The sequence below is a fragment of the Protopterus annectens genome, chromosome 1.part0, assembly GCF_019279795.1.
Source record: "Protopterus annectens isolate FY-2018-M chromosome 1.part0, PAN1.0, whole genome shotgun sequence".
NCBI classification, from domain to species: Eukaryota; Metazoa; Chordata; order Ceratodontiformes; family Protopteridae; genus Protopterus; species Protopterus annectens.
Window position 1 is genome coordinate 1833560804 of NC_056725.1, and position 22635 is coordinate 1833583438.

Consider the following 22635-nt stretch of genomic DNA (forward strand, 5'->3'; position numbering starts at 1 on the left):
AAATTGTCTTGACTTTAATTTAGTGGTTAAATTTTTTGTTATGTACATTCTATCTATTCTAGAGTATGTATTATATCTATGGGAAAAATGTGTAAAGAATAGTGAATCTGGGACAGCATACTCATTTGTGTTAACTATATTAAGAGTTTCAACAAACTCAGATAACAATTTTGTTAAAGGTGATCTTTTACGTGTAGTTTTAGTATTTGTGTCATTTTCTTTTATAATGCAATTGAAATCTCCAGCTACGATTAAATTGCCTTTGGCATATTGTACAATGTCATCTAAGGGTTGTTTGGCCACTCCTGGTATCCAATAAATATTCACTAATGTATATACCATTTAATTGATAGATATTGTCACTAGACAAAACATTCCTGAGTTGTCATGAAATGTGTTTATGATTGTAGGCATTAAAATAGTGTTTTTCCACAAAATTGCTACTCCCCTTCGCTTTTGACTGTAGGTGGAACTTACTAGTACTGTATAATATTTATTTATTTTATTTATGTCTGCCTGTGTAAGGTGTGTTTCCTGTAAAAATACTAGTTGTGCTTCACATAGCTTTAAATATCTGTAAAGACTTCCCCTTTTGCAGCTATTATTTAAACCATTTACATTAATAGATATACATTTTGCAAATGGATTTATATTAGCTTTGCTTTTATCCATATTCATATACTCGTAACAATGTGTAGATGTGTGTACATGAAGAGAATGACTTGTTCTTTCTTCTTCCAGCAGTATTACAATAGATTATAGACACCCAATAAAGTACATTAGAAGATCATAACTGAAAACATTATAAGATAAAAAACCACCAAACCCCTCCATGAGAAAAAATATCTCATCCTTGAATGATCTAACCATTCAAGCGATCCCTCTAGATCTGCATTTCAGCATCCTCCGCAGCCCCACCACATGGGAGTTTTATAATAAAAAGTATCTTATATATCTTTTAAGTGTACATGTATTTGTATTTACATATTACTTAAATACAGTCTTTATCTATTTTTAATATTTTATAAAACACTAAGGCAACACAACTATACCTAGATTTAATACTTAACTATTTGGCTTTGTTTAAATTGTAAAGAAAAATCTCTTATTTTAATATATCGTTTGTATAGCAATAACGGTTATGCATCTTAAAAGTAATATGCTTGCTGTTTATCTCCCTTATAGTGTGAGTGGCATTCAAAGTTATCAAACTTTTGTAATGGTCTATAAAAAAAATTTAAGCATTATATGCATCAGTTGTTAACTATACTACAACTTAATTAAATCATGAAGTGTCCTTAATAAATATAGTATTACACTTTTATTGTCATATATCAGTAATCTTATAGTTTTCATTTAATTCAAAAAGTCATATTTTAGTGGCATAAATGTTACTAATTTGTTTTTGTCATTGGTATTATATAGTTTAAGACTTTATTTCCAGGCAGTTCCTGTATATTCTTAGTGCCACTGGCACTTTTCACCTCTAGTATACCACATATGTCATATGTCAAATAGCAACTCATAATCCTTATGATATTACAGGATTTATCTACAGTGTTATAACTGCAAGGTTGGAAAATATAACAAGCAAAGTAAACTTTAAACATGCTATAACACAATTATTTGGTACTTATTACTGTCAACCTTTCTACATACATGGGAGAGGATAACCTTATATGACCACCGACCATTTTCCTTCTTTTTTTCTCTTCATCCTTCAATTCTCCATTTTTTAATAAATATTTATTTCTATTGCGGCTTCTTTGAATTTAGTGAGGGTACTCAATATCATATTATAGATAATATAGAACATTCAAACCGAGAACATGCCCGATATAGAGACATATTCTCAACTCAAGTGGTCCACGCCATATATTTATAACATTGCAGTCAGAAATATACTAATGAATAAGCAGTAACCAGCAGCTTTGTAGCATCTGTGTGTCTCTAACAAGTACATACCTATAGGATATTAAAAAGAATAGATAGCAAGCTCTTCATTCATAATTAACAAATGCATATAGCCTGGTATTTACTTTCATAGACAGAAATTAGACCTGTTATTTATATGCATATCATGTACCAACAGCAATATATTAGTAAATGCCCATGCTATTCAATTAATATTTTAATACTTGTCATATTTAAAAAAAATGACATATATAGATACTATAATAGTGATTAATATGAGATATAGCTGACAATGGCTTTAGCATTTGTGATGATACATAATATATATTCAGTATTATAAGTAAAAGTACATTGCATGTCTATTTGTAATCTAAGGTTCAAGGCTAATCAATTTAGACATACAAGACAATCTCTTTAGCATTGGTCATATAATGGGAGGTACCGTCTCTCTACACAACCATTCATTTTCGGTGAGGATGTTCAATATTAGTATAACTTGCCTTTAATAAAAGCATACTTATAATTCAGCAGTTCTTTTCTATGTATATATAACAGTATCATAAGCAGGTCTATGAGATTTTTCTTGCTCATTACTGCTTAATGACTGTGCTATTCGACCAATTTAATATTTGCAGAGTATCTTAATAATTAAATAGCAACTCCTTTTTTACCTTTAAAAATGCCTATTATACCATGACCCCCCCCATTAATATTCCAAAACGTGCATGCTGATTGGCCAGCGTGCACATTGTAAATCGACTTATACTAATGGAAAAAGGTCCGGTCGCCCGGACTTTTTCCATTAGTATAAGTCTTTTTTAAAACACTGTCTTGCTATGTTAAAGGAGTTTAACATAGCGACACAGGTTTAAAAAAAGCAATGGAGCTCTCCGTTGCTTTTTTTAAAGCTGTCTCGCTATGTTAAACTCCTTTAACATAGCTACACAGTGTGTAAAAAGCAACAGAGATCTTGCTTTCTCCATTGCTTTTTTTCAAAACTGTCTCACTATGTTAAATGGGTTTAACATAGCGAGACAGCTTTAAAATAAGCAACGGAGATTCTCCGTTGCCTTTGTTAAAGCTATCTTGCTATGTTAAACCCATTTAACATAGCGAAACAGTAAAAAGCAACAGAGATCTTGCTTTCTCCGTTGATTTTGCCCACAGCTCTGATGTACTGCGTAGGCATACGCATGCGCAGTACATCAGAACTGCTGCGGAATACCAGACAGCTGCGGAAGGGCAGGAAGGAGGCATTATACAATGCCATTATTTAAGAAAAGTAATTATTTTTTTTCTTAAATAATGTCATTGTATAATAGCAATAACCCACTTCTGGGTGTGGGTAATGCTGGATTTACCCACAGTTGGCTTTGTTTGCTCTCTCGGGCTTCGCCCTCGGGACCAAACCACGCCAACCATGGGTAAATCCAGCATTAACCACACCCAGGCATGGGTTATTGCTATAATAACAAATAGCTACATTCATGAACCATAATTGTCTTACTGTCCTTAAGGTTGAGTACACTAGCTGCAATGTGTTTACAAATATGTTATATAGTTCCAGTCAAGGACTTAAATATATTAAATTTTCATAAAATTAAGTTAAGTTATAGTGGTTTACTTGGGTGATGTTATCAGAAAAGATTGTAGTAAAGTCTGTATGTGTTAACTGTTCGTACAGTTTCTTTCAAGTGATATACTTCTTTTTAAGCCTTGTGTGCTGTTTAAGTGTACAATTCAAAATGAATAACAAATGTTACAATATAATAAAGCATCATGCATGTGTTGAATTTGTTAGGTACTTCAGTGTACTTTTAATATTTGTTAAACTGTAAAAGCACTTTGCCATCTCATAAATAGTGTGCTTGTCACTTTAAGTAGCGTAAGAGCTTAAACCACACCCATACTGCCTTGTTTCAGTGCTGACATCACTCACAGACTTTACTTTCGTTTTGTGCTGTTCGTACATTTGTAGAGGATTTAACACACACTAGTGGATTCTAACTGAAGAACCTCCACTCTAGGGATGGTAAAATAAGAGTTCCCAGCTCGTGGCCATGGCAGGAAGCCAAAAACAAAGTAAGTGAAGCTTTTAGAGCTTTTTAAACTGATCACAAGCTTATTAAACTTCTATTAGATTTCTTAACATCAAGGGGCAGATATACAAGCCAAACAGTTGTTTGTTAGTCAAAAAGGCACTTTTAGCATCAAAGAATAGATAACTACTTTTCAAGGCACTTTTTGGACAGTTATTACTATCAGCTTTTATATATTATTATGTGAATTAAAAGCAACAATTTAGATATTTCATGCAGCTCAGTGTAATTAAAATAAAAAGAATCATGTTCATTTAAGCACACCACATTAATATATCAGTGTAAATCTATCATATTCTATACTAGCAGTAAAAGGCAGGTAGTTTATAAATGAATTATCTAAATATCATTTAGAGTTAGAGATATCATGACTAAGTAATTACACTGTAATAGAGAAAGATATGTTACCTTGCTTTCTTTAGGGTTGTTTCCTTTAGTTATAAAATGTCCTGTTTATCCTGTATTTATATTGCTTCAAAGACTGACACATATGTAAAGCATGAATGCTTTTAAAGAAGAACTTTTTTACCTTACAGAGCAAATAGAAAACAGTAATGTTTGCCCTTTTCATGTGTCTCTGAGTTTCTTCTTTTTCTTGTCAGCTGTGCTCCATTCATTCTTTTCTGCATGTTTCTTTACCCCAAAGGAGCTCCAATCCATTTCTTCCACTTTATCCAAGGTTTTATTAGTTGAAAGATAAGAGACTGTTGCTTGTAGAGTGTCAAAAGTTTTAGGACCTTCAGTAAAAAAGATTTTTATTCTTGCAGGGAACAGAAGGTGCACTTTAAGTTGCCTTTTTTTAATTCCTTTATCAGAGGGATACATTCTTTTCTTGCAGTTGTAACTCCAGCAGAATAATCATTATCAAATCTGGTTAGGTTGTCTTTGTATTTAACTGGAGAAGTTGACCGTGCTGTCTTTAAAATAAGTTCCTTATCCTGTGATGAAAAAAACTTTACTATTATTGATCTCGGGTGATTTTTTGATTTGATGGTTGATGAAGGAGCTTTTAAGGATCTATGGGCTCTTTCAATTCCATAAGAAAGAGCTTCAGGCAATTTTAAAACTTCTGGTAACCGGGTAGTAAGGAAAGTCACCATGTTATCTCCCTCTGTTTTCTCTGGCAGCCCATAGATACAAAGGTTATTTCATCTGGACCTGTTCTCTAGATCCTCTGTTTTATTTTGTAATGAAGCACTTTGTTTTGATAAAAAATGTTGCTGAAGATCTTGTTATGAGAGTCTGCCCTCAGTATAATTTAGGGATCTCTCTATGTCAGCTATTTGAGACATCTGTTGCGTCATTATTTCTTGTAGTTGCTGTATTTGTTTTGTAGATCTCTCTTCAAAAGTGTCCAGTTTGGTATTCATTTTGTCAAATTTCATTGGTAAGTCTTGTATAGCATTTACTAAAGACTGTATCTCCTTTCTCATCGTCTGGTCATGTGTGGTATTCTTAGAAAAGCTCATTTCCAGTAAATTCAGATACCTTCCTTCTTATTTTTTGACAGGAAAAATAATAATTAAAGCCAAAAGTTTTGCAGTGTAGACTTCTAGTGATATTAGTAGACGTAATTCAGCAAAATAGGTTTGTCTACAATATCTAGTTTTTAAAATTTCCTGTCAGAAATATCTTTTGAGTGCAGAGCTGAGAAAAGATGCTGTCAACCAGTTTACATCTTAGCCATGTCCAGTTTTACTGCTTTAAAGGTTGCTTTTGCACATTTATCAAGACCAAATTCTTATACCATCTGAAAAAGTTTTGACAACTTGCAGTTGTGCTTTCAGTCCCTCATCTGTTGAGCTATACAGTTTTAAATCATCAACAAAGAGAAGGTGAGAAGTCTTTACACTTTGTTGTTTTCTAGGAATCAAATTATAGCCATGACTTAAGCTCTTAAATAGACAGCTTAATGGGTTAAAGGCAAGGCAGAATAACAGTGGTGACAGTCACCCTGGAATATCCCCCTTTGAATTTTTATCCCTGGGATAATAATTTGTCCTTTATCATGGCTTAATTGCAAAGTGATCTGCCACTGTTTCATGGTCACTGTAATGTAGTCAATCAGTGTATGGTGTATCTTACACATTTTTAAGCACTCTTTTATTCATGAATGTCGGATACTATCAAATGCTTGTTTCTAGTCAGTCCATGCCATACTTAGATTCTCTCCCTTTTTACAGTTCTCCACTATGACTTTATTTAACAACAAATGATCCTTTGTCCTACATGACTTTCTTTTATTGCCCTTTTGTTCTACTGCCATAATTGAGTTTTCTTGTTGGCATTAATTCCCATGTATAGCTTATATGTCATCAGAAGGCAAGTTATTGGTCTATACTTTTTAGGGTAGCGTGCAGGTTCATTCTTAAGTAGAAGCATTGTTTTTCCTTTTGGTAGCCAGGTTTATGTCTGTTATGGGTGCACATATAAATAATTCTTACTCATGGCTAGATCTTTGTGCAAAGATGTTAATACTATTAACCAAAAGTTAGGTACTGCATCTGGGCCTTGGGTTTTCCAGTTAGAGGCTTTTCTTAACTTTGTTTCAGTCTCTCTGGCTGTTACTTCATCCTATTTCATATCCTGTACCTTTAAGCCTCTTATTCTTTCCTTTACTTCTTCTATTCATGTAGCATCTTTGTTATGTTCCACAGGATCTTCATAAATACTTCTCCAAAATCTATCTGTTTCTTCTTTTTTTGGTGGTCTTTCAGTTCCTTTTATCTTGTTTTCCAATTCTCAATAAAACCTTTTTGGGTCATCAATAAATTGCTTATTTTGGACTTTTCCTTTATATTTGTCTGCATATCCTTTAAGTTTTTCTGCCTGTGCTGAAATTTGTAGCTTGCTATTTGCGGTAGTGCATGATGGATCCTGGTCTGTTCTAATACTGTGCATTGCTTTTGTCACGTCTGTCTCTCTTAGTATTTTGTTGATCTGTTCCCTCTTCTATAGTCTTCTAACAGTGACACTTCTTGTGCTAACTGCTTTATAGTTTTCTCTGTTTGATACTTCCATGATGGTATTCGATTTCCCCCCTTCCTTTCCCTCACTACCCTGTGTTCTTGTGGTAGAACTTTAGCAGTTATTAATTTAGCTGCACAGTAATATTTCCTGTTTACTTCCATTATATTGCATGAATCTCTATGAATAGTCTTAATTACTGTGTTCATTTGTTTTATCAGACTTCTGACTTTTTAGATTTTATTTACCTTCTGCAGTCTATTTCTTTCATTGATCTTAATATATCAGTCTATGTCTATTAAATCAAGCAACTTTTCTCTTAGCTCATTTTCTTCTAAACTGAGGGCACATCCATTGTTCTTCATTTCCTGCAGACATTCTATAGAAAGTTCTACAGCATCTTCATGTGGCACTTTCTCCTCAATTTCATCCTGTGCTATCTATTGCTCTGTCATGTGGGAACGCACTGGCCTATCACTCTTCAACATTGACTGCATCAGAGTTTCCATGGTCTCCTGTTCCTTCCCTTGCTGTCTAGCTTCAAGTGAACATTTATACTGGTTTCCTGTGGAAGGCTCCAAAATATCTTCATATGGCTTCCTGTTCTACTGTTTTCCCCTTAATTTTGATATCCATTGCTCTAGCCTGTTGTGGTGCTTTCTGAATTACATTTTCTGTACTGAATCCTTCACTTTACAGATACTCCATAACCTTGGTTTCTATTTCTTTAACTTCTCCATTACTAATCTCCTTTTCTACTTTTCCTCTTTGTCTTCTTATTTTTTATATTGTAAAGTTTTCCATGTCTGGATTCCTTTGCCTGTATTTCTCTTCAAATATCTTTGGTGCTGCTCTTTTTGTATTGATTAGTTTTGCTTTCTCCTTTGCAGAGCTAGATTTGCTAAGAATGCACCCAAGTCATTTCTGGTGGTAAGTCATAGTATTTGCTTTATTTGTATGCTGCAGAAACACATTTCAAACAGGCTGAAATTTAGTGTTGCTTTCATGTCAGAATGAAAAATGTGTATATTTGTGCTCCTTTTTTAACTCTACTATTACTAGTCCAGGTAATTACTACAGGGATGCTAATGTGATCAGTGACGGCTTTAGGTATTGCAGCCTGTATTGAAACTTAGAATTGTTGTCCATCTAATGGTTGGTTCACAGTCAGTCATGTCTGATAGGGAAAACATGGACTGTAGGCAATGTAATTTCTTATTTGCCTGTACAAAGCATGGGGATGGTTTACCTTTAAAACACATTTCAGCACAAAATGGAAATCTTAACCAGTGCACATGCTACCCAAGCCTTCATGTGATGATTCTGATTCATGCAGTATGATATGGCTATTGTACTGCATGCTTGATAGCATTACTTATCATAGTCTTATTGTAAATAGTATGGGTGTTTAGTATGTGCTGTGGTCAGATAGAACACACAGTTAGATGCACAGAATATGCAAAAATGGTTGAAAGATATTTCTTGTTGTCTGGTTCATTCATTCCTGTAGTTGTACCACAAGTATGTTTTTCCTCATTGAGATTTGTTTTACTTTTCATCCAGCTATAAAGTAAGGTGCATTTCACTTAATTTCTAATTTGCTGATTTTCTATTAAACAGTACTTGCTTGCTGGCTGTCATTTTCTCAGGAATGTGGCATTATGTAAGCCTCAGAACCATCACTCAAGGTTTTATGAAATAATGCAACATAATGTAAAATCTGGAATTGCCTGAAAGCTCTGAATCTAATTCAGTACAATCTTATGAAGTACTAGATATTTACCTATTTTATTGGACCTTGAAGAAATGTTTTGACAGAAGTGTTGCAGTTGCTGGTGATGTCATATGGTATGTCCTCTTCCCAAACATGAATACTAAGGACCTGAGTTAAAAATACATACTTTCATTGAGATTATTACATTTAAAACAGGTGTAGCTGCAAAGATCCTTGACCAGATGAAGATGTTATATTATTGCTGCAGACATTGGAGGTCTTCAGAAGTTTGTTTTAAGGCTGTTTTGAAAATCAGTCTGAGATATACATAACACTGGCATTTTCAATCTCAGGATGCAGTGTGACCTTCATATTTGTTTTATAATGATGCAAAGTAAAGGGGTGGTCAATTTTCTAATCTTTTAGTAGTATGTTCACAAGACTAAAGCAGAGAAAGCTTGCTTATTTATGCATTTATTTATTTATTGAAGTGGGTCAAGAGGCATAAATTCTGAATATAGTTACCAGAAAGGCTGCTGTGTAATGGTTGTCATCCCATCATGCATTGGATTCCAGGCTACCTTTGTAAAAGAGAACACAGACAATTTCAGTCTTCTTTTACATATATGTTTACCACTTCCAGATGCTGAACAGACTGCAAGGAGTATATACAAAAAACTAAGAGTAAAGTCAGCAGTTCTTGCAAATACTAAAAAAAAACAAAAAACCAGCAGTCTCCAATGAGTATAAATCTAAGAGTAAAGTCGGCAATTTTTAAAAATACTAAACATGAATAAACGAATAAATAAATAGCAGCTTACTGTGTCACATGAGTGATTTTTTTTTTTTTTGCTTATATTTAGATACGGAGAAGATCGGTATCAGTGTATGGACAGTTTGGAGGACACGCATGTGTTGGTACAGCTTTTGAAACAAGACCATGCATTCCTACGAGAGGATGCCCAGTAGAAGATGGCTGTGGTGATAGATTTCGATGTTTCTCAGGTAACACATTTTGTTTTGTTGATTCAAAGAAGATTTAAAAATAAAATAATAGTCATTTTAATCAGGATTATTTAATTTATTAGTTTTGTTTCAATAGCTGTGTTTTTTAAAGTTCAATTTGCATTTACTGCAGTTCTGTGGGAAAGTAAGTTGCGTTATTTATTGTATTTGTTTACCAGTATAGTCTAGTATAGTCCAACTGGGCAGGAAGGTACCCCTTTTCAGAGGAGGCCCGAGAAGAAAAACTCCAGAAGATTCCAACATTGCATAAACAAAATAGTAAACAGAGGTACAGAAATAGTCAACAGCTATACAAAATTTAAACAGTGTATCATTAATTTATAACAGCATCATGTAGTAAGCTATGAAATGTTTTTGTAGGGAGAAAAGCTCCAGAAAGAAAACATTACATAAAGAACATAGTAAACACAGGTATACAGTTATCAACAGAGATATATAAGTAATTATCAGCAAATACACATTTAAACAGAATATCATTAATTAATAGTAGCATCATCTGAAGAGCAATGAAACATATTTGGAAAATAACTTGGCAGAAGGAGAGAATATTAGTATTAAGAAGTGAGAGAATGTCTTAGGATAGCTAGAAGGAACAAGAGGAAGAGGACCAGGAGGTGATATTGTTATAGTGCTTGGAAAGAATAGACGGTAGTAAGGGGCAGGATAATTATCCAGGAGTTGGGCATCTACAGAGTCAGGGAGTTTTTAGGTATTCTCTTGTTTGTGACATAAGAATTGATATTTACTGTGTTTCTTAGAGAGAGAGAGAGAGAAGAAAGGAGGTATAAATGTTGGCCAGGAAAAGGGAGTACTAACAACAGTCACACGCTGAGTTATTAGCTTTTGTAGCAGTTTTCAGTAACATTTTATCAGTGGATCTCTGCTACTTGGAGAATATTTTTTCAAACTGAGGTATTTATCTGGATAATAGATGTATTTACGGGAAGTGACTAGCTGGAAAAGTGTAAGGTAATGTTAACTCGGGTCTATATTATACGATCAAAACTTTAGGTAGTCGAATACCTAAAGCTCGATCTTTAAATATCGAAAGCTAAAAATCGCGAGCAGTCACTTCCACACAGGGAAAGAATTCCCTTGGCCGTATAAAAAAAAACTTTTGACCCCAAATAAAGTGGGAGGCTTTACCCCTCACAACCCCATTGTGAGGGGCATGTGCCCCCTACACCACCCGTAACTAAATATACAAAACGAGATTGCTCTACATTGGACAAAAGGGCAAATTCCATATAACAGCCAAGCAAATTTTTTTCCCTGACGAAAAATTCACAGAAGTGGCCATTCGTGGTTTTTAACTTTTAATATTACAGATTGAGCTTTAGGTATTCGACTACCTAAAGTTTCAATCTTATAATATCGACCCGAAGTTTTTTTAAAGTCAGGCAAATTTTTTGCCAACTTATTTTAACACTGTAGTTTTACATAGTGATCAAATTTTAACCTTTTATCAATAGTGACTCCTAGAAGCTTAGTTTGATTTACTAGTTCTATGTTTGTGTTGTTAGAGGAGGTGAGTTGGAAATTATTTTTGTTGACTATTTTGAGGTAAATAGGATCAGTTTTGTTTTTTTTTTTTGGGGGGGGGTAAGTGCCAGGTGTATATCTGACAACCATACCTCTATATGTATTTATTTATTTTTTTAACATTTGTTTACCAGGATGGTCCAACTGGACAGCTGGTGTCCGTTTTCAGCGGAGTCCTGGGGGTAAAGCCCCAGAAAAAAATTACAGAATATAAACAATATATATAGCAATAACTCAGGTTACAAATATAAAAGGTTAATACAGGAATACAGAGGAATTACATACAAGAGTAAGTATACTACTCTGTAGTCAAGTAGCACTGTAGTATACTATAAGCATGCAAACAATATTTACAAAATGTAAAAAGAGAGAGGGTGAAGTACAGTGGAATGTTTTGAGTAGACTCTCCATAAGCAGAATGGGATTACAGAGAGGTCCTCCTGCAAATACCCTCCATTAGCATATTGGGAGTTTAGGGAGGTCCTTTGCAGGTACATAAATGATTGGTGTGTAGGTATGATTTTAATTGGGTTTTGAAGGTGGTTGTACATGTTTGAAGTCTGAGGTCAGGAGGCAGGATATTCCAGTTTTTTGCAACTTCACTGGTGAAGCGAAAGTTTCCTGAGCTATTTATACATTGGATACTTTCTAGGAGGGCTTTGTTGGTAGATCATAACTGCCTGTTAAGGTTGTAGAAGGTTATGAGGCCGGACAAAGCAGTGTTTTTTTCAGGATAGTATAGTATTTGGTGTGCCAGGTTGACTTGGTGGTATTGTAGTAAATTTGAGAATTCTAACCAGTGCAGTTTGTTCAGGGATTGGCAGTGGTGGGACTGTGATCTGGTGTTGGCAATGAATCTGGCGATTTTATTATAGCATGTGGAGAGTTTAAGGTCAGTTTTATTTAGGTTTGTTAGTACTGGACATGCATATAAGATAGTTGCTAGCAAGTGGGTTCTGGCTATGGTGATTCTAGATGAAGTTAGGTATCATTTGCAGCAATATAGGGTCCCTAGCTTTCTGTGGACTTTGGCAACAGTGAGGGATATGTGTTTGTTGTACTTTAGTTGTTGGTCAATGGTGAATCCAAGTAACTTAACTTCTGCTACTGGGGTGATGAGAGTCCTATTAACTGAGGATATGGAAAAGGTAACATCCTGAGTTTTGGTAGGGTGGAACAGCATAAGCTGTGTTTTCTTTGGGTTTAATATTAGTTGGGAATTATTGAGCCAATATTCTATGTCAGTGAAGGATTGTTGGGTTTTTTGTTGTGGAAGTTTAATGTTGGATACAGAGCAGATTAGGGTTGTATCGTCGGCATATTGGACAACTTTGGCACCTGTAGTTGCGGAGTGGAGTTGATTTGTAAAGATGTTGAACAGGAGGGGGGCTAGGATGGAGCCTTGGGTTACACCAACTCTGACTGGCTAATGGGGGGATAGGCAGTTCGTCCATTTGACAGATTGATGGCGATTGTCCAGATAGCTTTTAAACCACTGTATGGCGGGGCTGTCAAGTTTAAGATTGGTGAGACAGATTAAGAGTTTATTGTGGGAAACTGTATCGAAGGCTTTGGATAAGTCTAGAAAGGTGGCAGAGACAGGATTACCCTGGTTTCTGTATGTGTTTATTATGTTGGTGAAGTTAATTAGAGTGGTGGTGGTGCTGTGGGATGGATGGAAGCCATGTAGGGAGTTGGATAGGAGGTTGTTAGAAAGAAGGTGAGTGAGGAGTTGATGGTGAATACATCTTTCTAGGATTTTGGATAGTGGTGAGAGGATAGCAATGGGTCGATAGTTGGAGAGGTCAGTCAATGAACCTCCTTTGTGGAGGGGAATGATGTAGGAGGTTTTCCACAAGGTTGGAACAGTGTGTCCAGTGATATATCTATTTATTAGTAGTGTGATTGGATAGGCTATGGCTGCGGATGCTATTTGGAGGTATTTGGCTGGGAGATTGTTACCAGCAAGGGTGGTAGGTTTGAGTTTTGCTAAGAGTTTTTGGGTACTATATATTGGTACTGGTTTAAGTGAGAAGGGGGTAGACTTAGACTGTTGTGTGGGAAGTTGGAGGAGATTGTTGGGGTTAGTATTGTTTATTAGTTTAAGAATAGAAGTAGTAAAGTAGTCGTTGAAAGTGGAGGCTGTATGTGTATTTCACCTGACTATATTGGGTGGTGGAGTTGTTGCTTTACCGGGTTGGAGGATGTTGTTAACTGTGGCCCAGAATTTTTGTGGTGGTTACTAAATTTTCTTTGTAGGGAAATGTAGTAATTTTGTTTGTCAGTCTTAACTTGTTTCTTAGCCTTGTTTCTGAGTTTAAGGTATGATTGCCTAGTTATGAATGTCTTGTGTTGGTGCCAGGTTTTCCAAGCCTTATCCCTATCTTTTAGTAAGGCCGTAGTTGTGCTTTGTAGCCATGGGGCAGAGTTGCTGCGTATTTTAATTGTTTTGATTGGGGCTAGATGAATCAGGATGTCTAGGAATGTGGCGTTGAAGTATTCTACGGCATGATCAAGTGGGAGAGCTTTGATGGGAGACCAGCTGCAGGATTCTAAGGCTTCTATGAAGTGGTCTATGGGGGGAGATTTTGTGGTAATGGGTTTGTAGAAGGCAGGGGGAGTTAATTGATTTTAGTTTATGCCTGAGGATAAAAGCAGGATTGTGGTCACTTAGAGTTAGGAAGTGTTCCACATTGAAGGGCAGTGTTGGGCTGGTTTGTGAGAACCCAGTCTAGTATGAATTCTCTTTTTGAGGACTTATCGATGTATGTTGGTGATTGAATGGGTTGGGTAAATGTGTATAGGTTTATGTGGTTGGTGGGTGTTGGAGAGTGGATGGAGTTCCAGTCGATATTAACATTGCCTAGGACTATGGTTTCTTGAAAGAGGGTGTAGGAGGTCCAGTGTAGTATTGACTCTAATGTGGTTAGGTTGTCTCCTGGGGGTATATAGATTCCTATTATATTTAGGTGCTTGTGCTGGTTTATGAGGTTTGGTGCATATGATTTCAGTGTTTCTGAGGTTGGGAGGTTCCTGTTGGAGAAGTTGGAGTTTTAAGTTGATTTTATAAACTATGGCTGTGCCTCCACCTTTTTGTGTAGTCTGTCTACTCTTAAGATGTTGTATCTGGGAGGGGTTACGGAGTTGTCCTTGATATGTGGTCTAAGCCATGTCTAAGTTATTAGCAGTATGTCTGGGTCATATAGCGCAATGACTGAGTGCAGTTCTTCTATTTTGTTCATAATGCTGTGAATGTTTAAATTAAGTATTAGGAGGTCATTGAGTTTTTGTTTGTGTGGTGGTTGGGAGCTCGGTCTATTGTTTGTTATTGGTCCTGGGTTGGGGTGAATATCTCCTCCAAGTACTAGCTGGGCTGCTATGTTAGCAGTTGTTCTTAGGTATGACAACATTAGGTTGTGGAATTGGAGACATGGCTGTTTTTTTGCAGTGTGGAGCATAGTAGATAGGGGAGATGATTTGAAAGCTGTTTTGGCTATGACTAAATGGGGCTGTGATTGCTGGTTTACAGAGGACTGCAGTGGAAAGGGGTAGAGTGGGGGACTTTGGGTCATTAAGTTTGATGGGTGAGTATAGATATGAGGTAATAAAGGCCATTGTGGAGAGGCATATGAGTAGGGACAGTAGTTATAATGGAGTGTAGTACGAGTGGGGGTAAGATGAGTATGCCATAACTGAAATAATATGGTCTGAAATTTGGGGGTGTGCCTGTGAGGAGGGATTATTTGGAATGGTATTGTGGTATCAAGTGATCAGTCCTTGATTTGGAATATTTTGTCAAGAATGTTAAGTGAAGGTGAGATTTCACTACTAAACAAGGGACTAGGTTTTATACCCACATGTAGGACTGATTGAAATGATGCTTGAAACAGTTTGCTCGTAATACCATGTTGAAAATGATTTTTAAAAATTATTTTAATGTTGAACAAATGAGATTTTGTAAACCTAGCACATTTATTCCTGTAAACCACCCCATATCAGAGACATTTGAAAAGATTTGTGTGTTTGGAAACAAGAATTGTGGGAATGTAAGAGATAATTTAAGTAAGATGGAAAGAGAGGCCATGGCGTTGTTACAGAATGATCCCTCCATCATAATTAGACCAGTGGATAAAGTAGGGCCTGTTGTGATTATGGATAGCGAGTTTTATTTCAAGAGTATGGAGCAACTTTTAGATGATAGAAATACATATGTAAAAGTAACTGGGGATCATGTGAGCAAGTTAGTTACTAGGACGCACAACACATTAAAGAACTGTCTGTTGAGTAGACATATTACTTTAGAATTATGTGATTATTTGCTGATCAATGATCCTCTGATACCTATTTTACAGGGCCTGCTGAAAATTCACAAGAACCCTTCATGTCCACCATTTAGATATATTGTTTTTGGCATGAATTGGTGCACTGACTCCATTTCAGTATTTGTTGAGAAGCAGATAAGGCCAGTACACTAAGGGACACTAAACATTTTTGTATGATTTACATCAAGTTAAAATTAGTTGTGCTGATATGGAGAATTATATGTTTGTGACCCTTGATGTTCAATCATTATTCACTATGATACCTAATGAGATGGGTCTAGATATGTTAAAGGAGTATTTGAAAAAGAACAGCACATATGATGGTAAATTTATAGATTTGCTGTTCTTATTTATGGAAATAGTACTTGAAACAAATGTGTTTGTTTAATAAAGCATTATATCTACAGAAGGATGGCATAGCTATGGGCACTTCTAGTGCCAATAACTGCGCCAATGCTGTCATGGCCTTATGGGAAGATACTCACATTTTGGGAGTTGCTTATAAGGAAAAGATCATATTCTACCGGAGATTTGTGGACAACCTATTTTTAGTATGGAAGGGACGCAATAGTGAATTGCCAACACTGTTTGCATATTTGAACAACTCTACCCCTTTTTTGAAGTTCACAGTGAGTAGTTCATACAACAATATTGATTTTCTAGAGGTTAGTATAATGAAGGATAGCTTAGGTAGAATAGACACTAAAATTTACAGGAAGACTTGTATTAGAAATTCATTCTCGCATAGAAGCAGTATGCACCCACCACACATTTTTAGGAATATCATAAAAAGTCAGGGGTTACATGCATCTAGGTTGAATGCGAGTGAGGAGGGGTTTTGTACTGAATTGGACCTTTTAAAAGATAGGTTTCTGTTCCGTGGGTATGACTCTAATGAAGTAAATATAAGATTGGATATGATGTATAAGATCAGAGAGAATGAGGGCAAGCCTTATTTTTCATTAGGCCCTTGGGGAAGCAAATCCCACACAAGAATAGGCATGTTGTGAAGGTACCAATGGTTTATTCTAGCAATATTGCTAGGGTGAAGGATGTTATGAGGAAGCATTAGAGTATTTTGTTAACTAACCCAAAAATTAAGTCAATAGTGGGCAATAAACCTGCCTTTATTTTTGAGAATAAAAAGTCATTAAAGAGAAGGTTATGTTATATTAGAGCTTTAACCCCCCCCCACCCCCCACCCCGTGGAATCAGTGAATGTTTATGGCATTTATCCATGTAACAAATGTAACTATTGCAAGTTTCTGGACACCTCGAGTAGGTTTTTACACCCGGACACAGGGAGGAATTGACCTTTAGAGTAACAGTTACTTGTTACACAAGTCATGTAGTTTAGCCCACTGTATAGTTTGTTCAGCCTTTTAGGTAGGTAAGACTGACAGAAGATTTTGTGATAGAATCAGGGAACATGTTTACAATATTAACAATAAGATTAGCACCAAAGCACTTGCAAAACATGTTGTACAAGAAGGTACATCCCATAGTTTTAAGTTTTTACCCATTGACACCATTATACCTAATGAAGGAGGGGGAGACATAAGGAATATAACTGAAACTAGTGAAATTAAATGGATTATCAGAATGAGGGCGAACAGGGGTAGTAGGTTAAAGACAAAATGTCCATTAAACCTGTATTAAAAGCAAGATCTAGAAGGAGAAAATGTTTTAAATTGAAATTATTGTGTGTGTGTGTGTGTGTGTGTGTGTGTGTGTGTGTGTGTGTGTGTGTGTGTGTGTGTGTGTGTGTGTGTGTGTGTGTGCATATATATATATATATATATATATGTGGATCTAGGACAGTTGATCAACAGACTAACTGTCTGAATTCAGCCCTACCGAATACCGTTTGCCGAAACTGCTTTCACTGAAAAAGCAGTTTTGGTAAACGGAAGGTAAAACACACACAGACACACACACACACACACACACACACACACACACACACACACACACACATACACACACAAAACACACACACACCATGTTTAAACAGGGGGGCTTTGCCCCCCTGCACACCCCACACACCCCTACTTTTATATTCTCACGCCGAAATCGCACTTCAGTGGGGAAAAGGGAATATTCACTTATCCCCACTGTAGTCTGATCTCACCCACTACCACTTCCCCCCCGTTTCCCTGTACATTTATGAAAGTTTCGCGAAAGCACTTTTTTCAGTAAAAAGTGCTTTTGCGAAACTGTGACAGTTCGTTTCACTTTTGGTGAAACAGTCTGTCGATCAACTGTCCTAGATCCATATATATATATATATATATATATATATATATATATATATATATATATATATATGTGTGTGTGTGTGTATAAAATATGTTTCATATATAGTTTTCTACATAGTAATTTTTATGTAGTATTTTAAATGAAGTCACATGATGATACAGAGGTTTTTTTTTTGATTGGTTGATTTATGTTTTTAAAAAAGGGGAATGATTGAATGCATTAATTGTCTGATGAAGCAGTAGTTAGTGCAAAAGCGCTTACAATAAACTCATATTGTTTTGAATATTTTGGACTGTTTTATGCTGAAGAGATACGCATGCTTATAGCTGTTGCCTTGGTTTCGTTCAGTCTTATTTTTTGTTGCAATTGCTTCTTAAATTATATTTAACTGAAAAATAAGGAGAAGCCAGGCTACATAAGCAAGAGCAAGGCATGTTGCAAAAGTACTGTTAATTCTTAGTCAAGGAAGTCACAAAATGAAAAGCAATTACAGATTCCATGACTAGTAGGTGTTTAATGTGTTCCATCTATTACTAATAATAAGTATTACATTCCAAAACAACGTCTACATAAACTGCTTAAAACTTTAACTAAAGTTCTAAACTGTAGCCATCTGCTTTGGGAGATCTGGCAGTTGATGAAATGGAATACTAAACTTTATTTCACGCACAAAAACTGTTATGCTCATTTAACGTATTTGATTTGGCATGTTAATGTGAACTTTAGAGTGACCTACAGAAATCATGCTTGCTATTTTTTTATTTATTTTTATTCTTTTTTTTAAGAGTCTAATGAACATAGTTTAATACAGTGCACAGAAGAAAATGATGATGTCAAACACTGCAGCTAAGTCTGGGGGCTTAGCAGAGCAGCCACAGTACTGACATTACAGTTACTGCATGCAGAAATCAAAGTATTCATGAGTCTTTTAGGGAGATATTTCAGTTTCCTGGGTCATAATATCTGACTGAATGTGAATGAGCTAGCTAGCATTTTAAATTAACATTATCAAATTCCTAGAAGGGTTGAATTTAGGACCACAAAAAAGATCAGCTTATAAAAAAGCTGTATGAACATGATGTTACATTCATTCAGAAGAAAGAGCGCATTCTGAAACTTTTGCAGATAAACAATGTTGCAACTCTTGATGTTAACCAGGCCACTCTTTCAACAAGGCCTTTCTTGAGCAATGAAGTCTTCTAATTAATAAATGCTGTCAGCCTCTCTGAAGAGCTATGTAATGAGTTTTAGGAATTCAGGTAACGCCACAATGACATGAAGCTCCTTAGAAACGAGTCTGAAAGCTGTCCTTTAGTAGTCCTGAAGCCGTACAGCTGGAAACCACTGAGACTATGACAGTGACTTGCAGTAGACATTTGGTATTCATAATCTTGTGACTGTTGTTTTTGTACTTCTGCACTTAATAACCCAGTGTATCATAACAAGTTATTGAATGTGCACACTTTTTTTGGCTGCACATACTGCTGTGAGCAATCCTTTCCAGCAATGAAGACAGTACAAATCAGAATCTCTCCTCACAGACTCAGATTTGTCAAGAACTGTGTTTTATTACTATCACTTCTGGATCTGGGTAGGCTTAGACTCTTTGTATAAACAAAAGTAATGCTAGATTTTGCAACAAGTTAGTTGTCAAGTTTTGATTGTGATTTGTTTTTGAATTATTTTTCACATAATGGGCAGTTTTTATTGTTTAAAATAATTACAGTTATTTTGCCTTTGTTAAATTTGGAATAATTTGGATAATTTTATCTGCGTAGACATGACATATGACTACTGTACAACAAGCTGTATAACTCATTGCCCAAGCAAACAGTATAGTAACATCAGTTACTATGATACAAACCTCCTGTTTTGTCTTTAGTAGCGTTGCATGACTTTAGAAACTGCAACATTAATTCCATGAGCTGAAAACAAAGTTAATCCTGCCATTTACTTACTTTCCATACATTTCTATTACATTTCTATGGCATACCCACTGGGATGCACTCACATATGGTGAGCTTCAAATGTTTATTTTATCAACAAGTTGCAGAACCATCACAACTCATCAAAAGCTCATCTGGTCAATTTATGCTGTATTTGGTGTGTTTCGTTGACTAGAGCATGTTGTTTGTCTTTTGGCTTTTTCCCGGTAAGGGGTCGCCACAGCGGAACTCCAGTCCGCTAATGATTGGCAGTAGATTTTTTTACGAAACGCCGAGGTGCCAGCTCGACGCCCAACCTTCAAAGAAGGCACGCCCATTTACGTACGCATGTCTTTCGAACGCTACCCAACTGTGGGGAGGACATGCAGACTCCACACAGAAGGCATTCCCAAGGCAAGCTGAGAATTGAATGGGAGAACCTCTTGCTGCGACGTAAAAATGCTACCGCTGTACCACCACGGAATGAGCATATAAGTGGAAAATTCCCTTTAGCGACAGTTGTGTGGCAGGTGGATTAATTAATAAGTGTCTTTGGGAGTGAAGCCCTCCACACTGCCAGCTGTGGGCGATGGAGCCCTCTATATAAAATCATGTTTTTGTTTTGGTGGTGCAGCATTCAGTTGGACTGCATGGAGATGCACCTGTCATGGTTTCTTTAACACATGCAGTGCTTCTGTTGGTTATGAAGCATTTTATGAATGTAACCTAAGTGATAAGTATATAGTGGCCAGTGTTTGGAAGTGATTTTGTAGGCACAATGAAGGCATGTTTTTCTGCTAGTAACCATTTGAAATGTCAGGACGCATTAGAGCAAGTTCTGAAATGTAGAGAATAAATGGCGAAAAGATCGGGCTTGTCTATACCAAGTCTTAGATGCCATTTCTTGGAATATTCCTTTTTCTCTGAAGTATGGTCATCTCAGAGTTGGTATATATTAAAGTTTGGTGGTGTGGGGGGTTCCCCCTCACCCACTAAAATAAGTTTTAAGGAGAAGAGTGATTTTTCAGATTCGCTGTTGTCCTGTGTTTTTGGCCTCTTTTAGCTTTTCAGCACTCGGCATTTCGACAACTGACATTTCAGTAGGGAGCCTTTTCTGCTTCTTATGGAAAGTGCAGTGCCGATTTGTTTATGTGTTTAATTAGTTCATTTTCAATCCACTGTGTTTAGTAAAGTGCCTGTCAACAGAAGCAGTTGTCAACCTACATTCAGTCATATATAGGTAATAGACAGACAGTAGATAGATGGATAGATATTTACATATATGAGTGTTAGCATGGAGATACTTTGCACTTCCTCCTGTGTTAGATATTTTTATCAAGAGAGACCCCAGGATTCATGAAGCTTGGCGCAAGGCCGGTGTAAGGCCTGCGCCGGCCGTGCAGCGTATAAATGGTGTAGTAGTGCCATATGCATATTAATGAAGGTGCGCTGCCACCACATCCACGTGCATAGGACACGTGCGCGAGTGCATGGGGCGTTACTAAGCTGTGCCCGGAGGCGTGTCAATGTCGGCTGGCGATGAGCAACCTAAACTGCTGAATATTATAGCCTGCCTGCAATAGTAATCGCACCTATAAGTGTCCATGGATAATGAAACATATGCAAAGCATGCAAGACAGTTCCCGGCCACACAAAATGGAGAACCAAACAGAAATGCACACAACACAATATGAGTTTCTGTCCATGGAACAAATGATATTTAAAATCGTGTGTCCGTAATGTACTGTACTGTCAGCAGTTATACCCAGTGGAAGTGAAGCGCATCATGTCAGCGCGCTGCCAATACACACGTCTAGCCCCATGGGCATGGTCACCAGCAGTCTCACAGTGGTAGTGATAGTACACAGCTGGGCAGTTGTGGCTGTATAACAACCGTAAAGAAACCTGACAGTCCAAATTGTATACCAAACACACACAAACATATGTATATTAAAATGTGCTATACACATGAACAGGAACGTAACCGTCACATACACATAGGATGCTATATGCGGAACCGGGATATCCAAAAGCAGAACCCATGCATGCAAATGTAATACGCAACAACCCCTGTATAGCACATAACCCGCACCCATGTCCGAATGTCCACCAAATCCAGCTACCAGCCTTGCGCAGCCGTACACCTACACATAGCGAGTATTCCCCATATGTAGTAGGAAGTATCGTCCTAGGCAGTGTCAGGATTGCAAATATGTATCCCACGTCTGTAAACATCCCATCACAGTTACGTAAATCCAAATGCCCGCGCGTTCATGTTTCAGCAAAATGTGTGTACATCCCGCGTGGGATAAGTAACCTGTTGAAACCTCAGAGTTGTTTACATGCCACAGTGTCCAGTACTGTACACATCTGGACAAAACATGTATGTGTAGTCACAGTACTGTTCAGTTTCTACACAGGCATGCAAAACATACTACGCAGGATGGAACAGCTATCCACCATGCAGGTCACCCCACTAGGGTTGCCATCTGTTCAGATGGCCAAGGTGGGACATCCCTTGTAGAAATGTGAGAATTTGCAGAATAAAACATACCCCCGGCCAGTGCAAAGGACAGAATTACACTTGTATGCCAAGATAAAAGCTTATTCCATAGCATTTGAATAGCTTATGCTATCCCAAATAATAGTTATGTGTACCAGATACAAAATACCTGTATCATGCAACTAGTAAAGAAAATAAGAAATATATTTTTGTCTTAAAATCACAGGACATTTGCCATGTCTTAGGTGTTGTCGCAGGACACAGCTGTCCAAAGTGGGACCTCCCCTCGCAAAGAGGAACAAGTGGTAACCCTACTCCCCACTGAATTATCGACAGTATATATTCAACTCAATCACATACCGAC

General features: G+C 36.7%; 1 protein-coding gene across 1 annotated transcript in view; it reads left to right on the forward strand.

Annotated features, from left to right (window-relative positions):
• Positions 1-22635, forward strand: part of C7 (complement C7) — a 708293-nt gene that overhangs the window by 71849 nt on the left and 613809 nt on the right. Inside the window, exon 4 of the mRNA XM_044069786.1 lies at positions 9558-9699. Within this exon, the coding sequence (XP_043925721.1) occupies positions 9558-9699 (142 nt within the window). The remainder of the gene's footprint in view (positions 1-9557; positions 9700-22635) is intronic.